We start from the raw sequence: 21508 nt of genomic DNA, 5'->3' as shown, positions 1-21508 counted from the left end.
GTGTTACTTCATATAAGGAGTCCTGCTTCAATTGGATTTATGGTTTCATTGTCTTGGGGACCATTTTCATTCCTTAAGTATCGGGAGAAATTTTGTGTCCGGCTTTTGGATGTAAATTCATTGTTTTTACCAGGTTACCTCATTATGGAATCCCAAACATAGATATTGAAGAAAGTCCGAAAAAATGAAATTGCATCCCAAAATATATTTTTTTCGCTTCCTATATAAACATTTGGGGGTCTTATTTCAATTCTACTTTGGGGCCTTATTTCATTGGGACGAGCCGGTTTTTTTTTCAAAAAGCTTCATGAAGTAAAAACAGGACTTAATACCAAATGGAGAGAAACTTCCCATTTTCCAGACCTCTTATATTGTCATCCCTAACAATAAAATTCATAAAGAAAATTCAGTTTTTTCCTCTATCTCTCATAAAACAGATGTCAATCTCGGGCGCTCTTATGCACACGCACATAACCCACTATCTCCTCTTACTTCCCCTCCATGGCTTATGCATGCATGCATTCACTTGCTTCTATAAAACATTTTTGCTCCACAATTTGTACAAAAAAAACCCAGAAAAAGGAGATCAATGTAAAAAATTATTTCAAAGTCAAAATGTGTTAGCAGACATGAGTTTATACCAAATACCATTTAACGTCATTTACAAAGCAAATATTAGACGAGAGCAAAAAAAAAACAACAACACTGAAATAGGCACCTAAATTGTTAGAAAAAAATATTTGTGGTGTGTGTTTTTTAGAAATTACGATGAGGTAGACAAAAATGCAATTGAGAATGCTAGAATGTGTAGACACTTGCGATTAGGGAAATAGCATTGCGGAAAAAACTCGGAAAATTCAAATTAACAAGGGGAGCATCTCTCACATCTCTAGAGATATACACCGATATATCGACTTTTTCCAAATTTAAACAAATTCAACCATCGATTTTCAATTTTTCAAAATGTTCAAGAAAGACCCAAAAATTATATGGAAAACAACAACTCCAAATTTTTACGTTTTTTTGCGTAGTAACTTCGTTGTAGTCTTGGGCCCGTTTGCATTATGAAAATAAGCCCCAATATTTCAAATGAAAAGGAATCCCAATTTCCTTTTAGGAACTATACGTTTTTCCTTTTAGCCCTATTATCACATTCTGGGATTTGGTCTCTACCATGGTTGCCACAGGTTGTAGAATTCTACCTAAAATTTTAGATTTTTTACTGTTTGTTAAATTGATGTTTTGGTAGATTTTGCAAAATATTTTTTTAAGAGGTTTGTCTCAAATTTTCTTTAGAAATAATTTATTGACCAAATATAGAAAAAAAAAAACAAGTAAGGAAAGTCTAAAGTCGGGCGGGGCCGACTATATTATACCCTGCACCACTTTGTAGATCTAAATTTTCGATACCATATCACATCCGTTAAATGTGTTGGGAGCTCTATATATAAAGGTTTGTCCCAAATACATACATCTAAATATCACTCTATTTGGACTAAATCTGAATCGATTTCAACCAACGCATAGCTACAATGCTAAATCTACGCCCTGTGCAAAATTTCAACCAAATTGGGCCAAAACTCTGGCTTTTAGGACCATATTAGTCCATATATATGGGAGCTATATCTATATATTAGCCGATTTAAATCAAATTTTGCACACTTGGCTATACTACTAATTGTACTCCTAGTGCAAAATTTCAACCAAATTCGGCCAAAAATCTAGCTTCTGGGACCATATAAGTCCATATCGGGCGAAAGATATATATGGGAGCTATATCTAAATCTGAACCGATTTCAATCAAATTTTGCACACTTGGCTATACGACTAAGTGTTATGTTTGTACAATATTTCAAGCAAATCGGTATAAAACTCTGGCTGCTGGGTCCATATTAGTGCAAAATTTTCTATAGAAATAAAATTTTGACAAAATTTTCTATTGAAATAACATTTTGACAAAATTTCCTATGGAAATAAAATTTTTAGAAAAATTTCTGTAGAAATAAAATTTTTAGGAAAATTTCTATTAAAATAAAATTTTTAAAAAATTTTCTATAGAAATAAAATTTCGAAAAAATTTTCTATAGAAATAAAACGTTCACAAATTTTTTTATAGAAATACAATTTTGATAAAATTTTCCATGGAAATAAAATTTTGATAAAATTTTCTATCGAAATAAAATTTTGAGAAGATTTTCGATGGAAATAAAATTTGGCCACATTTTCTGTAAAAAAAAAATGGACAAAATTTTCTGTAAAAAAAACGTTGATAGAAATTTTTTAGAAATAAAATTTTAACAAAATTTTTTAGAAATAAAATTTTAACAAAATTTTCTATGGAAATAACATTTTTAGGAAAATTTCTGGAGAATTCAATTTTTTAGAAAAATTTGTATAAAAATTAAATTTTTAGAAAATTTCCCATAGAAATAAAATTTTGACAAAGTTTTCTATAGAAATTAAAATTTCTATGTAAATAAAATTGTGAGATAATATTCTATAAAAATAAAATTTTCTATGGAAATAAAATTTTTAGAAAAATTTCTATAAAAATAAAATTTTTTAAAAATTTTCTATAAAAATAAAATTTTTTAAAAATTTTCTATAAAAATAAAATTTTAACAAAATTTTCTATAGAAATAACATTTTGACAAAATTTTTTATAGAAATAAAATTTTGAGAAAATTTTCCATAGAAATAAAATGTTGAGAAAATTTTAGTTGGAAATAAAATTTTAAGAAAATTTTCGATGGAAATAAAATTTGGCCAAATTTTCTGTAAAAATACATTTTTGACACAATTTTCTGAAGAAATAAAATTTTGACAAAATTTTCTGTCGAAATGAAACTTTAATAAAAATTTTTATAGAAATACAATTTTGACAAAATTTTCTATGGAAATAATTTTTTTAGAAAAATTTCCGTAGAATTAAAATTTTTAGAAAAATTTCTATAAATATAAAATTTTTGAAAAATTTTCCATAGAAATAAAATTTTGGCCAAATTTTCTATAGAAATAAAATTTGGCAACATTTTCTGTAGAAATAAAATTTTGACAAAATTTTCTATAGAAATAAAAATTTGACAAAAATTTCTATAGAAATAAATTGTTTACAAAATTTTCTATAGAAACAAAATTTTAACAAAAATTTCTATAGAAATAAAATTTTAACAAAATTTCTATAGAAATAACATTGTGAGAAAATCTTCTGTAAACATAAAGTTTGTTATAGAAATGAAATTTTTATAAAATTTTCTATATAAACATTTTTTATACAAAATTTTCTATAGAAATAAAATTTTAACAAAATTTCTATAGAAATAAACTTTTGACAAAATTGTCTATAGAAATAAAATTGTAACAAAATTTTCTAAAGAAATAAAATGTTGACAAAATGTTCTATAGAAATTAAATTTGGTTTGGACAAAGTTTTTTTTAGAAATAAAATTTTTAAAAAATTTTCTTTAGAAATAAAATTTTCTAAAGTAATAGATAGATATATAATTTTCTAAAAGAAAGGGATGGAAATATGGAAAGAATTTGTATGCTGAATGTAGTCTTAAATGTCATTTTTATTATATGGGAATTAGTTTTTACGAAATTATTTTTGATGTTTTGAGCTCAGCTTTAAAACCAGAGTAGCGTAACCTACAGAGGAAAGGAATATTTGTCAAATGAATTTGGGCAAAGCCCTATAGACTGCAAGATGGTTGGATGGACGCACGTTTCGGAATTACCACTTTCCTCATCAGCATCCTCTACTTGCAGCAAAACTATCAACCAATTATAAGAATAAATTCAGACAGTTCACTAAACCCATGGTGAACCACACTTGAACCTTCCGAAAAAAGGTTTATGATAGTCGGCTTATGCCGAAATAAATTCATACAAACATTTCTCTTTGCCACCATCAAATTTGCACCATCGTTTGAGTGCAGTTGGTTTATTTTGAGCGTGCTTCCTTTTTACATTTTTAAAATTTTTTTGCTATATATTATGTCACTACTGTTACTTAGACTGCATTGACTTTGAATTTTAGAAATATTTGTTACAGCATATACTCTTGAATCATTTGCATGAAGAATTTAGCATAAACAAAATAGAAAAGAAAATTATTTAATGGATTGTTTGTCTTGTTTAGAATAAATGTGTTTTGAATTTTTGTGTAAATTTTCTTAAAAAAAAAATTAATGGTTCTCTTTTCATTCTTCAAAGAAATTTGAGGAAAACAACTATTCTACAAAAAGCAAAAAAAAAGAAAAAAATTGCACGAATCATCCATAACAGAATATTATTATTGGTCTTTTTAGAAATGATGCATTTCGTAATAAATATTAATAACTATTTGTTTTTCAGGTTTTCTTTTCACATTTTATTTTGTCATTGATAAATTAGCATTTACGTTAAATTACTCATTGTGGTTAGTCACTTTTTAGTTTTTTAGTGAATTGGTGATTGTTTTAAATACGGAATTTACATATAAGTTATATGTAAATTTAATATGTAAAGTCTATTGTTTTAAATAGTAGATTTTTTTAAGTTTTAAGTAGCTTTGATGTAGTATATTTTTCTATATAGTTGCCTAGTATCATATACCATGTCTAATTATTTTCTATAAACATTTTTCATTATTGCTGCTTCCGTAGAGGATTCAGATGCCATTATAGGTGTGGATAGTCCAGGTAAATTATTAAAAGAATCATATATTTATTTAATAAAAAATTCCAGAAACTGACACTCAAGGATGCCAACATTTTGTTCATACTTGGAAGTGGGCTCATTATACCCCGCGCCACACTGTGGAACAGGGTATTATAAGTTAGTGCATATGTTTGCAACACCCAGAAGGAGACGAGATAGACACATGGTGTCTTTGACAAAAATGCTCAGGGTGGGCTCCTGAGTCGATATAGCCATGTACGTTTGTCCGTCTATGTCTAGGTCGCAGTTTTAGTCCAATCGACTTCAAATTTGGCACAAGTATGTGTTTTGGCTCAGAATAGAACCCTATTGGTTTTGGAAGAAATCGGTTCAGATTTAGATATAGCTCCCATATATATATTTCGCCCGATATGGACTTATATGGCCCCAGAAGCCAGAGTTTTACCCTAATTTGTTTAAAATTTTGCACAAGAAGAACAATAAGTACCATAGTCAAGTGTGCCAAATTTTATTGAAATCGGTTCAGATTTAGATATACCACCCATATATATCGTTCGCCCGATTTACACTCATATGACCACAGTGGCCAATATTTTACTCCGATTTAATTGAAATTTTGCACATGGAGTAGAATTAGCATTGTAGCTATGCGTGCCAAATTTGGTTGAAATCGGTTCAGATTTAGATATATCTCCCATATATAGCTTTCGCCCGATTTACACTCATATGACCACAGAGGCCAATTTTTAACTCCGATTTAGTTGAAATTTTGCACAGAGAGTAGAATTAGCATTGTAGCTATGCGTGCCAAATTTGGTTGAAATCGGTTCAGATTTAGATATAGCTCCAATATATAGCTTTCGGCCGATTTACACTCATATGATCACAGAGGCCAATTTTTTGCTCCGATTTAGTTGAAATTTTGCACAGGGAGTAGAATTAGCATTGTAGCTATGCGTGCCAAATTTGGTTGAAATCGCCCGATCCACCCGACTTTAGACTTTCCTTACATATTTTAATGTAAAAATTTTCAGAAAAAGTTGTCCACTTTTTAGAAATTTTATGATTACGATGTGATAAAGGTTTGCATTTTTTTTAAAGACTGAATATAAAAATGAGAAAAATAATGTAGCGATCACAAAGTTTCTTTAAGATACGAACACGATGCTATATATTTCTTTGATACAAAGATTTTTTCTTCACCAAAAGTCGGTAAACTTTTCGATGCAGAAATTTTATTCTCAAATACAAAATCCTCGGAATAGGCTAAAATCAGTCCGTTTTTATCATTTACAGTAACCTGATTGTACTCATATCAATAGTTCACTCCTTATAGTTTTTCCCAAATTTATGATAATTTTCCTTTAATCTCCCTTAGAAATTTCATTATGTCAGTTCCATATAAATTTGTGAATTTGCGAGTTGTGGGTAGTGGTGGTATAATAAATCAGAATTTATTTAGAATTTTGAAAAGATTTCTTTCTTTCTTTTTTGCACTCTTATATTTTGAAGTATGATGCATAGATCTTATATCCATGCATTAGCATTTTATGCTGTTTGTCTTTGTCAGTTTTTTTTTTGAAATCTTCATGGACTGAATTTGTATCTGTCCTTTTTGCCGAAGATAAAGTTACAAAAGCTGTATGCGTTTGTAGTGATCATGCTGATATCATCATTCCTAATGGTTTCAATAAAATGACGGAAAAGGCCATTTTTTGTTCCATACGAAGTTTGTTAAAAAAAAACTCCCATATATTTATGTGCGATCTAAGGATCATAATAAAATTCTGAGAAACTAATATGGAAGAACAAATAAGCATATTTGTTTGTTAGTTTTCGCCCAGAAGGGAAGAACAAATAAGCATATTTATTTGTTAGTTTTCGCAAATAGGTTGCAAATATTTAGGAAAGAAAATAAATAAATAATGATGAATCTTAGAAAAGTTATTGTTGGGTCAAATAGGGTTAGGTTAGGTGAAATTTTTCTCCATAGAAAATGTTGTTAAAATGTTATCTCTATAAAAAAATGTATCAAAAAATGTTCGTCAAAATTTTATTTCTATAGAAAATTTTGGCAAAATTGTATTTTACAGAAAATTTGGCCAAATTTTATTTCCATCGAAAATTTTCTCAAAATGTTACAAACTTGTTTTTATTCCATTAGACATGTATTTGATTTTCCCAATTAGGTTAGGTTATGTGGCAGCCCGATGTATCAGGCTCACTTAGACTATTCAGTCCATTGTGATACCACATTGGTGAACTTCTCTCCTATCACTGATTGCTGCCCGATTCCCTGTTAATGACAAGGGATCTACTTTTTATAGCCAAGTCCGAAACCACTTAGAGAAGCTTTGAAACACTCAGAAATGTCACCAGCATTACTGAGGTGGGATAATCCACCGCTGATAAACTTTTTGGTGTTAGGTCGAAGCAGGAATCGAACCCACGATCTTGTGTATTCAAGGCGGGCATGCTAATCATTGCACCACGGTGGCTCCCGTAAAATAGGGTTAGGTTAGGTTAGGTGACAGCCCGATGTATTAGGCTCACTTAGACTATTCAGTCATTCATTGTGATACCACATTGGTAAACTTCTCTCTTATCACTGAGTGCTGCTCGATTCCATGTTAAGCTCAATGACAAGGGATCTCCTTTTTATAGCCGAGTCCGAATGGGGTTCCACATTGTAGTGAAACCACTTAGAGAAGCTTTGAACCCCTCAGAAATGTAACCAGCATTACTGAGGTGAGATAATCCACGGCTGAAAAACTTTTTGGTGTTCGGTCGCAGCAGGAATCGAACCCACGATCTTGTGTATGCAAGGCCGGCATGCTAACCATTGCACCACGGTGGCTCCCAAAATCAAATAGGGTTAAAAACATTGAACTTATTTAAAAACAAGTAAGTAAAGTCTAAAGTCGGGCGGGGCCGACTATATTATACCCTTCACCCCTATGTAGGCCAAAATTTGTGTTAGCATCTCAACTATTTCACATTTGCTGGAAGCTATATAAAGGAGACAAATTTTTTACTTCTACAAAATCTCTAAAATTAAAATTTAAATCGGCTAACGCTATCCAGTTAATTGGAGGAAACTTCCATTGAAAATGGGTCTCAAATGTGTAACAGTCTACCATATTTCCCCAACTCTGGTGTACGTATATATGGGAGCTAGATATATATAATCTGAACCGATTTTGACTAAATTTGACATGTATAGTTAGAATAATAATTCTGCTATCTATGCGAAATTTCACGTATATGGGAGTATAACTTTGGCCCCCCTGGTCATATGAGTGCAAATCGGACGGAAGATATATATGGGAGCCATATCTAAATCTGAACCGATTTCAACCAAATTTGGCACAATTACCGATACTACTAAACATACTCCTTGTGCGAAATTTGAAGCAAATCACGGCAAAACCCTGGATTTTGAGGCCATATAAGTTCAAATCGAACGAAAGATATATATGGAAGCTATATCTAAATCTGAATCGATTTTGACCATATTTGGCACATACAATACTATCGTTGAAAGTACCGCTTGTGTAAAATTTGAAGTAAGTCAGGGCCAAATTCTGGCTTTTGAGACCATATAAGTCCAAATCGGACGAATGATATATATATGAGCTATATCTAAATCTGAACCGATTTTAACAAAATTTAACACACTTAACGATACTAATAAACGTACCCCTTGTGCAAAATTTGAAGCAAATCACGGCAAAACTCTGGCTTTTGTGGCCATATAAGTTAAAATCGGACGTAAGATATATATGGGAGCTATATCTAAATTTGAACCGATTTCAATCAAATTTACCAAGCATTGGTAGAATGTCAATTCTACCCTCTGTGCAAAATTTCACGAACATCGGTAGTAAACTTTGGCCTCTGTGGCCATATGAGTCTAAATCGGACGATAGATATATATGGGAGCTATATCTAAATCTGAACCGATTTGGTTGATATTTTGCAAGATTTTCGAGATTCATAAAATATTTGGATGTACGGTATTTCAAGGAAATCGGTTGATAAACACGCTAACTATGACCAAATCGGGGATAAATATATATGACAGTTATATCTAAATCTGAACCGATTTTTTCCAAAACCAATAGCGATTGTCTCTGTCCCAAGAAACAGTCCTATGCCAAATTTGATGACGATCGGACTTAAATTACGAGCTGTACTTTGTGCACAAAATTACATGTACAGACAGACGGACGGACAGACAGACAGACAGACGGACAGACAGATAGACAGACAGACGGACATCGCTAAATCGACTCAGAATTTAATTCTAAGCCGATCGGTATACTAAGAGATGGGTCTATGACCACTATTTCTTGGCGTTACGTACAAATGCACAAAGTTATTATACCCTGTACCACAGTAGTGGTGAAGGGTATAAACAGAATTCGAAACCATTTCCAACTGCTGCCTTTTTTCACAAAAGAACATAAAAACGTCTTATTCCGGGAAAAATGCAAAAAAAGGAAACATCATTAGATACAGCTCCCACATATACACGGAACAAAATTCATTCATTTTTCCATTTAAAGTCTTAATTGAGTTTAAAAAATATTTAATTAAAAATTTAATTGATTCAACAAATGTTTTTAAATGAAACAAAAATCAATCACAAAAATTAAATGCAACAATTATTTTTTAATTGGATCAATTAGTTTTTTTAATAGATTTTCAATTAATTTTTATACCCTCCACCGTTTGTAACACATCAAAATATTGCTCTAAGACCCCATAAAGTATATATATTCTGGGTCGTGGTGAAATTCTGAGTCGATCTGAGCATGTCCGTCCGTCCGTCCGTCTGTTGAAATCACGCTAACAACAAGCTATCGACTTCAAACTAGGCACAAGTAGTTGTTATTGATGTAGGTCGGATGGTATTGCAAATGGGCCATATCATTTCACTTTTACGTATAGCCCCCATATAAACGGACCCCCAAATTTGGCTTGCGGATCCTCTAAGAGAAGCACATTTCATCCGATCCGGCTGAAATTTAGTACAGGTATTAGTATGTGGTCTCTAACAACCGTGCAAAAATTGGTCCACATCGGTCCATAATTATATATAGCCCCCATATAAACCGATCCCCAGATTTGACCTCCGGAGCCCCTTGGAAGAGCAAAATTCACCCGATACGGTTGAAATTTGGTACATGGTGTTAGTATATGGTCTCTAACAACCATGCAAAAATTGGTCCACATCGGTCCGTAATTATATATAGCCCCCATATAAACCGATCCCCCGATTTGGCTTCCGGAGCCTCTAAGAGAAGCAAATTTCATCCGATCCGGCTGAAATTTGGTACATGGTGTCCCCTTATGATTTCTAACAATGATGCAAAAATTGGTCCACATCGATCCATAATTATATATAGCCCCCCACACACAAAAAAAATTTTTTTTCTGATTCAATCACGAAATTAATTGATCCAATTAATTTTTAATTGAAATGTCTTCAATCACAGAAATGATAGTATCAATTAAAAAATTAATTGAAGGTCAATTAAAAAGTTAATTGATCCAATTAAAAAATTAATTGATACTATTATTTTTGTGATTGATTTTTGTTTCAATTAAAAAATTTGTTGAATCAATTAAATGTTTAATTGAATATTTTTTAAAACTCAATTAAAATTTTAATTGGAAAAATGTTCGTGAAATTTTTTTGTGTGCATATAAACCGATCTCCAGATTTGGCTTGCGGAAACTCTAAGAGAAGCAAATTTCATCCGATCCGACTGAAATTTGGTACATTGTGTAAGTATATGGTCTCTAATGACCATGCAAAAGTTGGTCAACTTCGGTCCATAACTATACATAGCCGCCATATAAACCGATTACCAGATTTGATCTCCGGCGCCTCTTGGAAGACCGAAATTCATCTGATTCAGTTCAAATTTGGTACGTGGTTTTTTATATATGGCCTCAAACGCCCATGCAAAAATTGGTCGAAATCGGTCCGTAATTATATATAGGCCCCATATAAACCGATCCCCAGATTTGACCTCCGAAGCCCCTTGGAAGAGCAAAACTCATCCGATTCGCTTGAAAATTGTTGCGTGATGTTAGTATATTGTGTCCAACAACCATGCAGGAATTGGTTCATATATAAACTTGATTTCATAGAATTCGGTCAAGGTTTTATGAAATACTTTTTTTTGTTGGTTGTATCTTAAAAGATACAGTGCGCATTTAAGGGTTAACTTAGATTTACTTTAACCAACCCCGCTCAAAGTTTTGCTCAAATTTTTAGCCTGTAAGTCTAACATTGAAGCACTTTCCAACGCGATCATATATTTCAAAATTTAGCCCATTTACATTTTTATCGGTATGAATACTAAAACAAATATTAGAATAATCAAAAAGCTGATATCAAATTTAATTAAAAATGTATATGCATTTTTTGGCGTTTTTGTTAAATTAAATTATATCCATAAAAGAAATATTGGACTATAAATTTGTCTTAAATTTCGAAAGGCAAATATGCCATGCCACACACATTGTTCACATCACATTAACTAAAATAAAACCAATTTTTAATTTTATGTTTTTTTTTATTTCTAAAAAAATTTCTAAAGTCTTTTTTAGATAGAATCTAAGATCATAAAATTTTGTTAAGCCTTTTGAATGAAGTTTCTAGTGTATAATTAATAAAACTGTATTCAAATAACCATAAATTTAAAAAAAAAACTTTATGGTTAATTTTCAAATCAGAGTTTTTAGAACGTTCCTTATAAGAATGATAACTGCCATTTTGATGAGTGATCATAAAAAATTCATTGATAAGTTTTTAATTTAGAAAAAAAACAAATGTTTCCGTTTGGTTTTTTTTTTTTTGTAATAATTAAAGTCAGAACACCCACCTGATAATTAAATAGACATAAAATATCAACATCGGATGAAACGTTCGCTCAGTCTAGATGTTTGAAACTTTTATGGATATGACGGCGGTGGTAATGATGGTGGTGTTGGTCTAGCCCCTTCCACTTTCCAACACTTGGTCTGATTGTTATTTTCCGTTGACATTTCCCCTTGGTTGCATTTAATGAGAGCTTCGGCACGTGATCACTGGGACAGCGCCATGTGTTGCGGGCTTGTAAGATAATACCGCAAACGCCGTTAATATTTGTCTCGATCGTTTTTATGGCGTTTTTTTAATTGGCTAATTAATGGTTTCACATTCAAATTGAATGTAATATAGGAATATAGACATGGGTGAATTATAGGTTAGGTTTTTTTTTTTGGTATTTTTTGGTTTCATTGAAAGTGAATATCAGAACATAAATCATAAAAATATGATTACAGGGTCTTCACTGTAATTTTCAATGTTAATTATTTTATGACATGAAATATGAACTTGGCCAGATGCAAACCCGTGGAAATATTCTTATACTTCACTTAACATTTCCCTGAGAGATGACTTTCATAATTAACACTTTTTGTTAAAAAATCAAATTTTACAGTTTTGTGAAGAGTTTCCGGTAATTTTTATATTATGTTTGTAATCCCATATTATTATTTTTACACCCTGCACCATAGGATTGGGGGTTATATTAACTTTGTCATTCCGTTTGTAACACATCGAAATATTGCTCTAAGACCCCATAAAGTATATATATTCTGGGTCGTGGTGAAATTCTGAGTCGATCTGAGCATGTCCGTCCGTCTGTTGAAATCACGCTAACTTCCGAACGAAACAAGCTATCGACTTGAAACTTGGCACAAGTAGTTGCCATTGATGTAAGTCGGTTGGTATTGCAAATGGGCCATATCGGACCACTTTTACGTATAGCCTCCATATAAACCGACGCTCAGATTTGGCTTGAGGAGCAAAATTCATCCGATCCAGTTGAAATTTGATACATGGTGTTAGTATATGGTATCTAACAATCATGCAAAAATTGCTCCACATCGGTCCATAATTATATATAGCCCCCATATAAATCTATCCCCAGATTTGGCCTCCAGAGCCTCGTGGATGCGCAAAATTCATACGATTCAGCTGAAATTTGGTACGTGGTGTTAGTATATGGTCTCTAACAACCATGCAAAAATTGGTCCACATCGGTCCATAATTATATATAGCCCCCATATAAATCTATCCCCAGATTTGACCTCCAGAGCCTCGTGGATGCGCAAAATTCATCCGATTCAGCTGAAATTTGGTACGTGGTGTTAGTATAGGGTCTCCAACAACCATGCAGGAATTCCATATCGGTCCATAATTATATGTAGCCCCCATATAAACCGATCCCCAGATTTGACCTCCGGAGGTCTTGGAGGAGCAAAATTCATCCAATTCGGTTGAAATTTGGTACGTTGTGAAATTTGGTACATTACGCTAGTATATGGCCGCTAACAACTTGGTCCATATCGGTCTATAGTTATATATAGCCGATCCCCCAAAAAAAATCTACCAAAATTTTATTTCTACAGAAAATTTTGTAAAAATTTTATTACTATACAAAATTTTGTCAATATTTTATTTCTATAGAAAATTTTGTCAAAATTTTATTTCTATAGAAAATTTTGTCAAAATATTATTGCTATAGAACATTTTGTCAAAATATTATTGCTATAGGAAAATTTGTCAAAATTTTATTACTGTAGAAAATTTTGTCAAAATTTTATTTCTATGGAAAATTTTGTCAAAATTTTATTTCTATGGAAAATTTTGTCAAAATTTTATTTCTATGGAAAATTTTGTCAAAATTTTATTTCTATGGAAAATTTTGTCAAAATTTTATTTCTATAGAAAATGTTGTCAAAATTTTATTTCTATAGAAAATTTTGTCAAAATTTTATTTCTATAGAAAATGTTGTCAAAATTTTATTTCTATAGAAATTTTTGTCAAAATTTTTTTTTGTATAGAAAATTTTGTCAAAAATTTATTTCTGTAGAAAATTTTGTCAAAATTTTATTTCTATAGAAAATTTTGTCAAAATTTTATTACTATAGAAAATTTTGTCAAAAGTTTATTTCTATGGAAAATTTTGTCAAAATTTAATTTCTATGGAAAATTTTGTCAATATTTTATTTCTATAGAAAATGTTGTCAAAATTTTATTTCTGTAGAAAATTTTGTCAAAATTTTATTTCTGTAGAAAATTTTGTCAAAATTTTATTTCTATGGAAATTTTTGTCAAAATTTTATTTCTATAGAAAATGTTGTCAAAATTTTATTTCTATAGAAAATTTTGTCAATATTTTATTTCTATAGAAAATTTTGTCAAAATTTTATTTCTATGGAAAATTTTGCCAAATTTTATATCTATAGAATTTGGTCAAAATTTTATTTCTATAGAAAATTTTGTAAATATTTTATTTCTATAGGAAATGTTTTCATAATTTTATTTCTATAGAAAATTTTGCCAAATTTTATTACTATACAAAATTTTGTCAAGAGTTTATTTCTATAGAAAATTTTGTCAAAATTTTATTTCTGTAGAAAATTTCGTCAAAATTTTATTTCTATGGAAAATTTTGTCAAAATTTTATTTCTATAGAAAATTTTGTCAAAATTTTATTTCTATAGAACATTTTGTCAAAATTTTATTTCTATAGAAAATTTTGTAAATATTTTATTTCTATAGAAAATTTTGTCAAAATTTTATTTCTATAGAAAATTTTGTCAAAATTTTATTAATTTTGTCAAGATTTTATTTCTGTAGAAAATTTTGTCAAAATTTTATTTCTATGGAAAATTTTGTCAAAATTTTATTTCTATAGAAAATGTTGTCAAAATTTTATTTCTATAGAAAATTTTGTCAAAATTTTATTTCTATAGAAAATTTTGTCAATATTTTATTTCTATAGAAAATTTTGTCAAAATTTTATTTCTATGGAAAATTTTGCCAAATTTTATATCTATAGAATTTGGTCAAAATTTTATTTCTATAGAAAATTTTGTAAATATTTTATTTCTATAGAAAATGTTTTCATAATTTTATTTCTATAGAAAATTTTGCCAAATTTTATTACTATACAAAATTTTGTCAAGAGTTTATTTCTATAGAAAATTTTGTCAAAATTTTATTTCTGTAGAAAATTTCGTCAAAATTTTATTTCTATGGAAAATTTTGTCAAAATTTTATTTCTATAGAAAATTTTGTCAAAATTTTATTTCTATAGAACATTTTGTCAAAATTTTATTTCTATAAAAAATTTTGTAAATATTTTATTTCTATAGAAAATTTTGTCAAAATTTTATTTCTATAGAAAATTTTGTCAAAATTTTATTAATTTTGTCAAGATTTTATTTCTGTAGAAAATTTTGTCAAAATTTTATTTCTATGGAAAATTTTGTCAAAATTTTATTTCTATAGAAAATGTTGTCAAAATTTTATTTCTATAGAAAATTTTGTCAAAATTTTATTTCTATAGAAAATTTTGTCAATATTTTATTTCTATAGAAAATTTTGTCAAAATTTTATTTCTATGGAAAATTTTGCCAAAATTTTATTTCTATAGAAAATTTTGTCAAAAATTTATTTCTATAGAAAATTTGTCAAAATTTTATTTCTATAGAAAATTTTGTCAAAATTTCATTTCTATAAAAAATTTTGTCAAAATTTTATTTCTATAAAAAATTTTGTCAAAATTTTATTTGTATAGAAAATTTTGTCAAAATTTTATTTGTATAGAAAATTTTGTCACAATTTTATTTGTATAGAAAATTTTGTCAAAATTTTATTTCTATAGAAAATGTTGTCAAAATTTTATTTCTATAGAAAATTTTGTCAAAATTTTATTTCTATAGAAAATTTTGTCAACATTATATTTCTATAGAAAATTTTGTCAAAATTTTATTTCTATGGAAAATTTTGTCAAAATTTTATTTCTATGGAAAATTTTGTCAAAATTTTATTTCTATAGAAAATTTTGTCAAAATTTTATTTGTATAGAAAATTTTGTCAAAATTTTATTTCTATAGAAAATTTTGTCAAAATTTTATTTCCTTCTGTTTTCTTTTTGTAAATTCAAGTTCAAAAAGAAAACAGAAGGTAATAAACAAAAAGGTAAAAAAACAAAAACAACAAACGTACAAAATTTTATTTCAATAGAAAATTTTGTCAATATTTTATTTCTATAGAAAATTTTCTCAACATTTTATTTCTATAGAACATGTTGTCAAAATTTTATTTCTATAGAAAATTTTGTCAATATTTTATTTCTATAGAAAATTTTTTCAAAATTTTATTTCTATAGAAAATTTTGTCAAAATTTTATTTCTATAGAAAATTTTGTCAAAATTTTATTACTATAGAAAATTTTGTCAATATTTTATTTCTATAGAAAATTTTGTCAAAATTTTATTTCAATAGAAAATTTTGTCAAAATTTTATTTCTATGGAAAATGTTGTCAAAATTTTATTTCTATAGAAAATTTTGTCAAAATTTTATTTCTATAGAAAATTTTTTCAAAATATTATTTCTATAGAAAATTTTATCAAAATTTTATTCCTATACAAAATTTTGTCAAAATGTTATTTGTATAGAAAATTTTGTCAAAATTTTATTTGTATAGAAAATTTTGTCAATATTTTATTTCTATAGAAATTTTTTTAAAAATTTTATTTCTATAGAAAATTTTGTCAAAATTTTATTTCTATAGAAAATTTTGTCAAAATTTTATTTGTATAGAAAATTTTGTCAAAATTTTATTTGTATAGAAAATTTTGTCAAAATTTTATTTGTATAGAAAATTTTGTCAAAATTTTATTTGTATAGAAAATTTTGTCAAAATTTTATTTCTATACAAAATGTTGTCAAAATTTTATTTCTATAGAAAATTTTGTCAATATTTTATTTCTATAGAAATTTTTTTTAAAAATTTTATTTCTATAGAAAATTTTGTCAAAACTTTATTTCTATAGAAAATTTTGTCAAAATTTTATTTCTATAGAAAATTTTGTCAAAATTTTATTTGTATAGAAAATTTTGTCAAAATTTTATTTGTATAGAAAGTTTTGTCAAAATTTTATTTGTATAGAAAATTTTGTAAAAATTTTATTTGTATAGAAAATTTTGTCAAAATTTTATTTCTATAGAAAATTTTTTCAAAATTTTATTTCTATAGAAAATTTTGTCAAAATTTTATTTCTATAGAAAATTTTGTCAAAATTTTATTTCCTTCTGTTTTCTTTTTGTAAATTCAAGTTCAAAAAGAAAACAGAAGGTAATAAACAAAAAGGTAAAAAAAACAAAAACAACAAACGTACAAAAATTTATTTCTATACAAAATTTTGTCAATATTTTATTTCTATAGAAAATGTTGTCAAAATTTTATTTCTATAAAAAATTTTGTCAAAATTTTATTTCTGTAGAAAATTTTGTCAAAATTTTATTTCTATAGAAAATTTTGTCAAAATTTTATTTCTATAGAACATTTTGTCAAAATTTTATTACTATACAAAATTTTGTCAAATTTTGTTACTATACAAAATTTTGTCAATATTTTATTTCTATAGAAAATGTTGTCAACATTTTATTTCTATAGAAAATTTTGTCAAAATTTTATTTCTATAGAAAATTTTGTCAAAATTTTATTACTATACAAAATTTTGTCATAATTTTATTTCTATAGAAAATTTTGTCAAAATTTTATTTCTATAGAAAATTTTGTCAAAATTTTATTTCTATAGAAAATTTTGTCAAAATTTTATTTCTGTAGAAAATTTTGTCAAAATTTTATTTCTATAGAAAATTTTGTCAAAATTTTATTTTTGTAGAAAATTTTGCGAAAATTTTATTTCTGTAGAAAATTTTGTCAAAATTTTATTTCTATAGAAAATTTTGTCAAAATTTTATTTCTATAGAAAATTTTGTCAAAATATTATTGCTATAGAAAATTTTGTCAAACTTAATTATATACGTATTTATTTATTTTTTTTTTGTTTAATATATACCCCGTATGGACTAACTTACAATTGAGAAGACTGTGTTAAGAAGTTTTAAGATACCTTGCCATCGGCAAGTGTTACCCCAACACAAGTAATTCGATTGTGGATGAGAGTCTTTAGTACAAGTTTCTATGCAATCCATGGTGGTGGGAACATGAGATTAGGCCTGGCCGAACTTACTGTTGTATATACTTGTTTTTAATGTTCTTGAGCAAAAGTGTTTAATATTCCCCAAAAGTGAATTCAACAACTTGAAAACAAAATACCTATTTGCCACTAAACGTGGCTCTTAATTCCCTTTTTTATGTACAAATATAAAATATTTCGTAGACATTTCGTGTATTCGTAAAATAGTTTTCGTAAAATTTACGAAAATCTATGAAAATTTCTTTTTTTTTAATAAAGAATTTAATATGAATAGTTAGTGAAGAATTCTTCGTGAAATTAGCGAAGATAATTCTTTCGATGTACATAGGTACTAAAATGTACCCTCCAGTACACACACTCCGTATAGAAATATAACCTCGGATTACGAGGTATAACAGTATGGTGATTTTTGATTTTGGAACGTGAACTTTTTAGTACTAAAATGTAGTAGTTATTTATTAAAATGTACAAATCAACAGTCATAACAATAAAGATTTAAAAGTAACTCATAACACATTTGAAACCAATTTTATTTATTTATTTATCCTTTAGATCAGTCTCGCCATACAAACTACTGTTCTCCCCTAGAAAAACCTGCATATGTGTTTTGGTCTTAATTGGAATTTGCCTCCTTTTTGCCTACAAATCATAATGAATTTATGTTTCCGTCAGTACTTGACGTATTCATTAGCAGTTTCATGTTTCCCTTGTATGCAGTTACATGGTCCAACGAGTAAATGGATAAGCCAGCAATGATCCTCCACTCCGACAGGTCTATTCATAGACAATCTTAACGTAAAACCACAATTCCCCCTTTGCCGATTTTCCGTATTCTCAATTTCAATTCAGAATGCTAAAATATATTTTCCAGGGTGTTGATCACTGGTTAACCTCATTTACAGTGACATCTCTTTGGATGACGGCCAAATGTTTGGTCGGTCTGGCTATGTGGTCAAATAAATAAGATCTCAATCCATGACAGGCATGCTAGGCAATCTATGCAGCTAGACCCAAGAAGGTTTGGTGAAACAGAAAAAAAACGTTTTTTTTTGTCGACATGGAATCATTTAATCGATGGCAATTAACACTCGTTTTCCATGCCTTCGATTTGTTCGTTTTTCTTTTTTATTTTGTGGGGTTTTTGAGTGACGTATATCTGTTTTCATGCGTTTCCAATTCATTCTTTGGGTCTGTGAGCCAAAAATACCACAAAAAAGTTCGATGTGGATGGCGCCTTGGCGCTTAAACCCCAGCGTGCTTCACGCTAAGTTGTCAGCTGATTTTGATTCCTTCGTTTTAACATACGCTGCGATTGGTTCCACTTCACTTGTAATGATGATAATGGGAAGGTGGAAAGTGTGTAGGGAGGGGGTGCCGAAGAAGGTTGCATTGGGTTATAAATTGACACATGAACATGCTACAAATGTCAATATCATGTGTCAATGTGACACTACTTAAGTGGCATAAACGTTCGACAACCAAAATGCCATTGACAACAAACTGGCCTGGTGTTTGGTTGAATTTGCCTTAATTTCTGAGTAATTTAAATTCGTAGAATTTCCTTTTATGACGACGACGACGAGCAAGGTATTTTGAATAATTGGCAATTGTATGGAGCTGAAGTGTGCAAAGCGAATCAAAGCGGGCTGGGAGATGGAAGGTATCACTTGATGCGATATGATATCGTTGTGACACGAGGTTGAAATGATTTTGCTATGATTTTTTTTTTTGGATACCTGAGCCTCAATGCTAATTGATAAATGTGGCAAATGGTGGTGAACATGTGAGAAATTAGAGGAATTTCAGTTTTTTTTTGTTTTGGATACGATGTAACCACGTTTGCAAAATTCTCTATAGAAATAAAATTTTGAAAAAAGTTTCTATAGAAATAAAATGTTGACAAAATTTTCTATAGAAATAAAACTTTTAGAAAATTTTCTATAGAAATAAAATTTTGAGAAATTTTTCTACAGAAATAAAATATTGAGAAAATTTTCTATAGAAATAAAATGTTAAGAACATTTGCTATAGAAATAAAATTTTGAGAAAATTGTCTATGGAATTAAAATTTTGAGAAAATTTTCTATAGAAATAAAATTTTGACAAATTTTCTATAGAAATAAAATTTTGAAAAATTTTCTATAGAAATAAAATTTTAGAAAATTTTCTATAGAAATAAAATCTTGACAAAATTTTCTAAATAAAATTTTGACAAAATTTTCTATAGAAATAAAATTTTGATAAAATTTTCTATGGAAATAGAATTTTGACAAAATTTGCTATAGAAATAAAATGTTGTCAAAATTTTCTATAGAAATAAAATTTTGACAAAATTTTCAATAGAAATAAAATTTTGAAAAATTTTTCTAAATAAATCAAATTTTGTCAAAATTTTCTATAGAAATAAAATCTTGAAAAAATTTTCTAAATAAAATTTTGACAAATTTTTCTGCAGAAATAAAATTTTGACAAAATTTTCTATAGAAATAAAATTTTGACCAAATTATCTATAGAAATAAAATATTGACCATATTTTCTATAGAAGTAAAATTTAGAGAATATTCTATATATAGAACAGTTTCTATAGAAATACTATTTTGAGAAAAATTTATTTAGATATAACATTTTGACAAAATTGCTATAGAAATAAAATTTTGACAAAATTTTCCAAAAAAATAAAATATTGACAAAATTTTTTATATAAATACAAATTTCACAAAATACATTTCACAAAAAACATTTTGGCAAAATTTTCTACGAAATTTTCTATAGAAATAAAATTTTGACGAAAATCTCCATAGAAATAACATTTTGACAAAAATTTTCTACGAAATTTTCTATATAAATAAAATTTTGACAAAATTTTCCATAGAAATATAATTTTACAAAATTTTCTATAGAAATACAATTTTTACATAATTTTCTATGGAGTAAAATTTTGACATACTTTAAAATTTTGATAATATAAAATAAAATAAAATTTTGAAAAAAATTTCTATGGACATAAAATTCTGAGAAAATAAATGCTAAGAACATTTTCTATAGAAATAAAATTTTGAGAAAATCTTCTATAGAAATAAAATTTTGACAAAATTGTCTGTAGAAATAAAATGTTGAGAAAATTTTCTATTGAAATAAAATTTCGACGAAAATTTCCATAGAATTAAAATGTTGACGAAAATTTCCATAGAATTAAAATTTTGACAAAATTTTCTATAGAAATAAAATTTTGACGAAATTTTCTATGGAAATACAATTTTGACAAAATTTGCTATAGAAACAAAATTTTGACAAAATTTTCTACGAAGTTTTCTATAGAAATAAAATTTTAAAAAAATTCTATAGAAATAAAATTTTGACAAAATTTTTTATAGAAATAAAATTTTGACAAAATTTTCTATAGAAATAAAATTTTGATTTTTTTAAGTTTGGTAAATTTTTGATAAATGGTTCTTCAAATTTTGGTAGATTATTTCGGGAACCGTAGGTGTAACACTGCCAGTATCACGGTAACGAGCACTCAACCTATAATGCTTGATTTCCATCAAAGCAAAATCTGTCAGCTATAAGACGTGTGGTTTATAAATGATAGCAACCTGATGTTGGTTGCAATACATATCAACTACCATTTATCTTTTCAAGACCTGCGATATACATATTCTGAAAAACCCCACCCTATGATGCAGTCATTAGTACACCCACATTCAGTTGATACCAATGACCAATGATTGGTGAAGGACATATATGGTTCATAGTTGACG

The 21508-nt window shown here is 27.8% G+C and overlaps 1 protein-coding gene across 3 annotated transcripts in view; it reads left to right on the top strand.

Annotated features, from left to right (window-relative positions):
* The window catches only part of LOC142221991 (aminopeptidase N), a 369903-nt gene that overhangs the window by 148056 nt on the left and 200339 nt on the right, over positions 1-21508 (top strand). For 2 of the 3 annotated variants that reach the window (XM_075291909.1, XM_075291901.1), the window contains exon 3: positions 4647-4682. The exons of the other annotated variant lie outside the window; for it this stretch is intronic. In XM_075291909.1, coding sequence (XP_075148024.1) covers positions 4647-4682 — 36 coding nt within the window. The remainder of the gene's footprint in view (positions 1-4646; positions 4683-21508) is intronic. 3 annotated transcript variants of the gene reach the window in all.

Source organism: Haematobia irritans, chromosome 1 (assembly GCF_050003625.1).
Source record: "Haematobia irritans isolate KBUSLIRL chromosome 1, ASM5000362v1, whole genome shotgun sequence".
NCBI lineage: Eukaryota > Metazoa > Arthropoda > Insecta > Diptera > Muscidae > Haematobia > Haematobia irritans.
Note: the sequence above shows the minus strand (reverse complement) of the source record. Positions and strands in the feature narration are given on the sequence as shown.